This window comes from Apium graveolens, chromosome 4 (assembly GCF_009905375.1).
Source record: "Apium graveolens cultivar Ventura chromosome 4, ASM990537v1, whole genome shotgun sequence".
NCBI classification, from domain to species: Eukaryota; Viridiplantae; Streptophyta; class Magnoliopsida; order Apiales; family Apiaceae; genus Apium; species Apium graveolens.
The window spans coordinates 73,623,084-73,630,520 of record NC_133650.1 but is presented as its reverse complement, the minus strand read 5'-3'; the positions used below and the strand labels follow the sequence as shown (position 1 = coordinate 73,630,520).

The window sequence follows — 7,437 nt, the reverse complement described above, 5'->3', positions numbered from 1 at the left end:
GGCCCACTAGAACACAAATAAACCTATGTCATTCCTCAACCAACTCAAAAGTAATATTCATAGAATTAAGAAAAGTAAAAAATGTACCTTATCTAGCAGCTTCATCTCCTGGTCCTCAATTAAATCTTTCATATATCGCATGACCACATATCCACATTTTGTGCCACCTGGTTGTTTATGGCATCCGTATACATTCCAATAAATTATTGACAATTAGTAACATCGAAGATTAATCATAATTCCATATTTTACAAAAATGAAAAATTAAAAAATTGACTAAATACTCACAACAAGGTTTTTAACTTTGGGATTCTTGTTTACCCGTCCTTCCTGAGCATTATAAGATCTCACTGCCCTGTAAATGTTATAATTATAAAATACAGTGTCAAATCCGTCAATTACCAATTACATTCAATATATAATTGTAAATTGAAGTAAAAAATTACCGCATTAAAGCCTTTTCAAGGTCCTGGGGATGAGGATGGTGAGGCAATGGATTAAGGATGAAAATTTCTGATTCCCAAAACACAATCAAAATCCAATGTAAACTGTTTTCATTATAAAAAAATTAAAGTGAGCAAAATACAATTTAAAAAAAATACATATCCGACAATTTAAAAAAATTACATATCCGACAATTTTACATACATTATAATTAATTTACCAACAACTATATGACTAATCAAGGCCATACAATATTTTAAAATAGGACGCACAAAAAGAGACATACTTGTAGTTATAAGGCATACAGTTCATCCGAAGAACTCCATCTTTCAGCCTTTGCACAACATATTCATTAAATTCATCATTCAGCTTGTATGTGGACGGATGAAGAAAAGCAAACATCGCTGAAAAATCTCTACTCGGCGTATCCCGAAACACTGAATACAAATACCTAAAAAATTAAAAAAATTAAAAATTACATTTTCTGTAAATAGATCATTACTATATAAAATGAGACAAGATTCTAAAAAAGTATAAAAAGAAGCTTACGCCATGTATGTTGATATAGCAGGCTGTCCAATCATTTTAAACTCTAGCAATTCAAGTATGTTATCATGAAGTAAATATATAGTTCTTTCAATTCCAAAGATTTGAAAATCACATGGAACCGGTATCGAGTTTCCACTTTCCTTCATCACTGTCGATGCAAATTTGTACAACAACCTAAAGCGAGGAGGCACATTGTCCTTTGGCTTAACGAAATTAAATGCATTATGCATTCTTTGCACCTCACTCACATTCCGCACATTTTTCTTTTTTAGTAAATAAATATTTAAGCATATAACCGGTATTATTCACTTTAGTGCAAATTTGTACAACCTCCTAAAAATAATGACACTTGGTTTGTAATTAAATTATATACCTCGGAACCAGTAGTGGAAGTGTATATGATCATGTCTTTAGGCCATGCCAAATGAGAACCGATGGCTTGCTGGACGGTTTCTATCTCACCAACCACATGAACAGGCACCAAAGCATCGTCCTGGATGCTTCCGTCCACCCCAACACGAATAAATCCTGGTTCTAGAGGCACTCCATGAACCGATCCATTCATTCCATCTCCGTCATCAAAAACAACACCAAAAGCTACCTTGTTATCAATATTCTTCACTGTCATTTCACATTTGCGAGGACCCTATAGTTTATAATTATAAATCAAAATAGACACTATCGGCTCAAACAATTTAAATAACATGCAACATTATCATAGAAATCAATCAAGTATACACTGTAATTGTATACCTTTTGTCCCGGTGGACCAGGAGGAGGAATAATAACAACAAAATCTGCACCATCTTTATCCTCATCGGTCATCAATTCATCTTTCATCAAATCTTTTGCAACTTTCCTTCTGTTCTTTTGTTCTTGTTCTTGTTCTTTTACCCCAGGACAACTTGCTTTTTCAGACATTGGTGAATGTAGATTGCCCCCAGCAACCAAAGCTTTCAACTCAGCAATTTGCAACTCAAGATTATGAAAGTGCTCTTTGGTAATGTGATTTCTTGTCTGTTTCGGTAAATCGAAGTACAATGTTGGAGGTATGAAGTTTCCAACCCCACGAACCCTTCCCGCATGCTCGGGAGTTTCCAATACAGTGGTGAGTACATCATTAGTTCCATCCGGCTTGAATTCACCATTTCTTTGCTTTTCGAGTAAGGAATCCTGTTAAAACCATGAGAGTAATTAGGTATGATTGGAAAATTAAAGAAGCAAAAAATTTTAATAAGTCTTACAATTTGTTGAATTTTTTCTGCTAGTTCTGGGTCAAGAGTCCCATCTTCTGTCATACGGGCTTTTTTCCACATAATTGCCCTATCTGGCCTTTCTTTAGGCTCCAACCTCCCCGAGCGTTTCTACAAAAAAATTAGGATACATTCATAAAATTGAAAATATGAATACTACAAGAAAAATGATAAGACTCTTACTTCTTCTTCTTCCAATCCGATGTATCCTTTTCTTGACACTCGGTGTGGATATTTCTGTTGTCCCACTCTTTCACTCTATTTTTTATTCTCTTCCTGTATACAAAATAAATCTTGTTGATTACTGTATTTTTACAATTAAATCTACTCCCAAAAAAACAAAAAAAAATATGGTCCTAAATTTAAATATATATATATATATATATATATATAAGTAATGCATACCTCCCACTCTTTTGTGATTCTAGCTGCAACAAATCGTCTCCACGCTTTCTTCCCGACAAAAGCATATTGCTTTGGTGGCTTCTGTAGCTTCTTCTTCTGCCCAACAAAAGGCATCACATTTCCGCTATCAATTTAGCCTTAAAATTTCTCCATTTTGCGCCTGCCGACTGTAGAATCCTCTTCCGACTTTCAGGAATCAGTTCGAACGTATCCTGAAGCACAAATTTAACAAGTTCAGACTGTGCAAATTTTTTTAAATAAAAACAATGAGATTAATGTCAATTGCGATTGTAAATGACATACCTCAAGATCATTCCATATTTTTTGTTTCAGTTCAGGATCAACCTTTGGCCAAGTCGGAATGTCAATTGGCACCATTGTCCTTGCCAGCATACCTATGTAGGACTGCAGTTTGTGCCGTTCGTCTCCAACTAGAACTGCAACTCGATTGAACTGCAAATTCAATTTCTCTCCCCGCGCTTTCTTCATCACCATTTTGTGCATAGCACAAACGCCTCGTGCTGCTCCAGATGTCCTGCTTTTGGTAGATTGTGCAGTACTTTCAGTGGGTTGTGGAGCTGTCTGCTGGGGAACAATGGTGTCCGCTGGAGTAACCGGGTCAGGATCTGGTACCGCTGGAACAATGGTGTCCGCTGGAACAATGTGATTCTCATCCAATGATTCTTTAGACTGTTTTTAGATTTTTTTCCTTTCTTTACCATCTTTCCTGCATTAACCAAAAGGAGTAGGAATAAGAGATAAGATTATCATCATACTAGGATTATCATAATCATTCTAGCACAACACATATCTAATGCAACATATATAATTAACTACACAATCGCCTTTTCAACGTATAACAACATACAGAAGAACACATAAAGCATTTACATATTTTTATCAGTTTCTTCTACAAATTCTAATACTTACACTCATAATAAAACTCCAAGTAATTATATCATACATTTCTACAATAAAAAGTTGATAAATAAACTCCAAGTTTTTTCGATACCATCCATAATTCTACAATACAGCACTTAATTTTACATAAATCTGAGAAGCCTATTTTTAAACAAAACTGTAAATCAAGTGAATATGATTTTTAATCCTTGGATCGCTTCTTCAGCCAGATTCCTTCGCCATCCTTTCTTTTATTGCCAACATTAGACTCTTCGTCGTCATCAACATCAGAATCAACTATGGGGATGTTAGAGCAGAATGAAGGGTTTTCTAGAATTGTGTCTCCAAGATCATCATCATTGTATATCTCATGATAGTCTCTGGTCGTTGAGGTCAATACGACTGACCAGTTGGAATCAACGGGATCTTCGACATAGAAAACTTGTTTCACTTGATCAATGGACACATATTTGTCATTCTTGTGGCCTTGTCGACTAAGGTCCACAAGTGTGAAGCCAAGTTCATCAGCTTTGACGCCTCTGTCACAGTCTGCCCATTTGCACAAGAACAACGGGGCTTTAAATGAGTGGTAATCCAATTCCCATATTTCTTCAATCCTCCCGTAAAATGTCATATCACTCTCTACGGGATTTAAATCATTAGCACTAGAAACTTGGATATTCTTAGCAACTAACGAGACTTCACTATTTTGAACAACCCTAGCATCGTCTCGCTCCTTTGTGAAGTATCGGATCCCGTCAACTAGATAGCCATCAAAAGTCAAAACAGTAAACGATGGTTTTCCTGCTAGCTAGCTTATCGTTTCAGAAACACCTTCGACTTTCTCGTTCAATTCAGTCATAACTTTGTTCTCAAACCAATCAACAAATAGTCTATTATGCTCCCCAATCATCCACTGAATAGTCTTTTTTTCCTTCATAAAATTTTTCAAGCAACTACTTATTCATCCTTTGAAAATACATAAATTTTTTGGTTACAAACTAAAATAATGCTTATACAAAATTAATCAAGAAAAGTGACTTACTTAATATATGGAAACACTTCACTGTTGTTTAAGAGGACGTGTAAATGCGCCTTATCTCGTTCTTTCTCTTCAACAGATTTAACTGTTGCAGCCGATAATGGACCAGAAAGTTTACCTTGGTCCTTCGAAAGACCGGCAGTTGTGAAACTATTTCTAGAAAACTCAGCGCAAAATTCTACAGATTCTTCTTTCAAGTATGCTTCGGCTATACAACCTTCTGGAAAATAACAGTTTCGCACGTAACTTTTTAACACTTTATTAAAACGCTCAAATGGATACATCCATCTATAGAAAACTGGTCCACATAAACGCAATTCCTTGACCAGGTGTACTATTAGATGTATCATTATATCAAAAAAAGAAGGCAGAAATAATTTTTCGAGCTCACATAAGGTTAATACCACATCGGCTTGCAATTTATCAAGTTTTGATACGTCAACAATTTTGTTACACAAAGTGTTGAAAAAGAAGCAGAGTTTTATTATGCTAACTCTAACATTCTTCGGAAGTACCAAACGAATTGCGACCAGGAGTAATTGTTGAAGGAGTACATGGCAGTCGCGAGACTTCATCCCAAATATCTTTAAATCCGCCATGGATACACAATTTCTGATGTTTGAGGAATGCCCATATGGCAACTTCATTGATGAAAGTGATTTCAGCACTTTTCTTTTTTCAGCTTTTGTTAGAGTAAAACTGGAAGGAGGCAGATAAGTTCTTTTTTCTCCTACTTCTGGAGCTAAATCAGTTCTAACCCCCATTTCCATCATATCTAGACAAGATGCCTCACTATCTTTGGACTTGTGTTTTAAATTCAGTAACGTCCCAACTAGACTATCACACACATTTTTCTCAATATGCGTAATATCGAGGCAGTGACGAACGTGATGGAATTTCCAGTATTCCAACTCAAAAAATACCGACTTCTTCTTCCAAGCACAGTCCACCTTCTTCGACTTCTTTACTTCCTTTCTATAAGAAAATTTAATGTTTTCTTGTTGTGCCAACACCTCTTGTCCGGAAAGGGTTTGCCTTGGCTGTCCAAACTCTTGTTGACCATTAAAGGCTGCCTTCTTCTTCCTGTATGGATGATGCCTAGGCAAATACCGACGATGACCTTGGTAACATATTTTCCTACTATAAGGTAAATAGTTAGCAACGGTATCATCACCATACACTGGACAACCCAAATAACCCTTGTTGACACAGCCAGACAAATTACCATATGCCGGGAAATCGTTAATCGTCCATAACAAAGTCGCCCTTAAAGTGAAAAAAGTTTTTGTGAAGGCATCGTATACATTCGGTTCACCTTCTTCCCAAAGCTTTTTCAAATCATCAACAAACGGTTGTAAGAACACATCAAGGTTGTTACCTGGTTCATGTGGACCGGAGACCAATATAGTTAATATCATAAATTTCTTCTTCATACATAACCACAGAGGAAGATTATATGTTACAAATACTACAGGCCAATAAGAATATCGATTGGTCAGCCCATTGTTATATTGGTTAATACCATCAGCCGACAAAGCTAGTCGAAGATTTCTTGGCTCACTTCCGAAGGCAAGCCACTTGTAATCGATATTCCGCCAAGAAGGAGAGTTGGCAGGGTGGCGCATCTAGCCATCATGAATTCTTTAGTTGGAATGCCATGTTAAAAACTCAGCTGTCAAAGAAGATTTAAACATCCGTTTAAATCTCGGGATGATCGGAAAGTACTACATAACTTTTTCTGGAATTTTATACCTTTCTCTACCATCCTTACCCAGCTTTCAGCGAGATAGCTTGCACTTTGGACACTCCGAAGCAGTCTCATTTACACCCCTGTATAGAACACAGTCATTGGGACACACGTGGAATTTTGTATACTCGAGGCCTAAATTCATAAGAGTCTTCTTTGCTTCATATGCGTTAACAGGTAATGCATTATCCTGAGGTAGGAATGAGCCAACTGTAGAGAGAAGATCGCTAAATGCGCTATCACTCACACCGAATCTCGCTTTCCAGTTATGTAAGTTTAACACCGAATCTAATTTTGTGCAGTCGCTGCCCTCAAATAAAGGTTGTTGAGCATCGGCCACAAACCTCTTAAAATCATGTGAGTCTTTATCGTAGTCATCGCCCCCTGATTTACCCTCCGGATTACGATATGCTGCTTCACAAACCACAGCAGCTTGTGAAGCACCAGCATCCGCCGCTTCCGATGCAGCAGCCGCTGCTTCCGATGCAGCTTCAAAGGCTGATTTAAATGTATCTGCATTCTGCTCCTCTTCATGAGGAGGCACCGTGCTACCAACAGACGACCTACCAGTCTTAGATCTGTGCCAAATCCAATCAATATACCCAAGACTAAAACCATTCTCGTAGAGATGACCCCTTATTACTTTGACCGGAAATTTCTTGAAATTAACACATTTACAGCAGGGGCAAGGTATTTTTTAGGATTTTTACAATTTTCTTCGGCGTAAATCAAAAACTTTTCAACCCCGACTTAATATTCCAACGAATCCCTCTCTTTTGAATTCCAATCTTTCTCCATATTCGTAGGATAACCTATTTCCTACCTAATTTTCATATCAAATATTTCAAAAAAAGCAACGTACAATTAGTATATATATGTATTACTATGTATAATTACCGGCAAAGCAGAACACGACACTGATTGATTAAAATGACGAAACGAAACACAGAACAAAACTGAGCACGACACTAGACAATAAACATAGCAAATTAATATAATTTGTAATGAGCAGAATCAGCCACCACCCGACGCCGATGCTCATAAAGAATTAGCTTCCATAGTCCAAGAAAACTCTATTCACATGTTAACTATCATTT

At 36.7% G+C, this 7,437-nt stretch overlaps 1 protein-coding gene across 1 annotated transcript; it reads right to left on the bottom strand.

Moving 5' to 3' along the window:
• Window positions 1-4,592: 4,592 nt before the first annotated feature.
• On the bottom strand, window positions 4,593-6,218 carry LOC141718631 (uncharacterized). Its single transcript, XM_074521009.1, has one exon. The coding sequence runs from the start codon at window positions 6,216-6,218 to the stop codon at window positions 4,593-4,595; it is 1,626 nt and encodes a 541-aa protein (XP_074377110.1).
• Window positions 6,219-7,437: the final 1,219 nt, after the last annotated feature.

Excerpts from the sequence above, each read along its gene's own strand:
- LOC141718631 (XM_074521009.1), bottom strand. The coding sequence starts at position 6,218 with ATGCGCCACCCTGCCAACTCTCCTTCTTGGCGGAATATCGATTACAAG.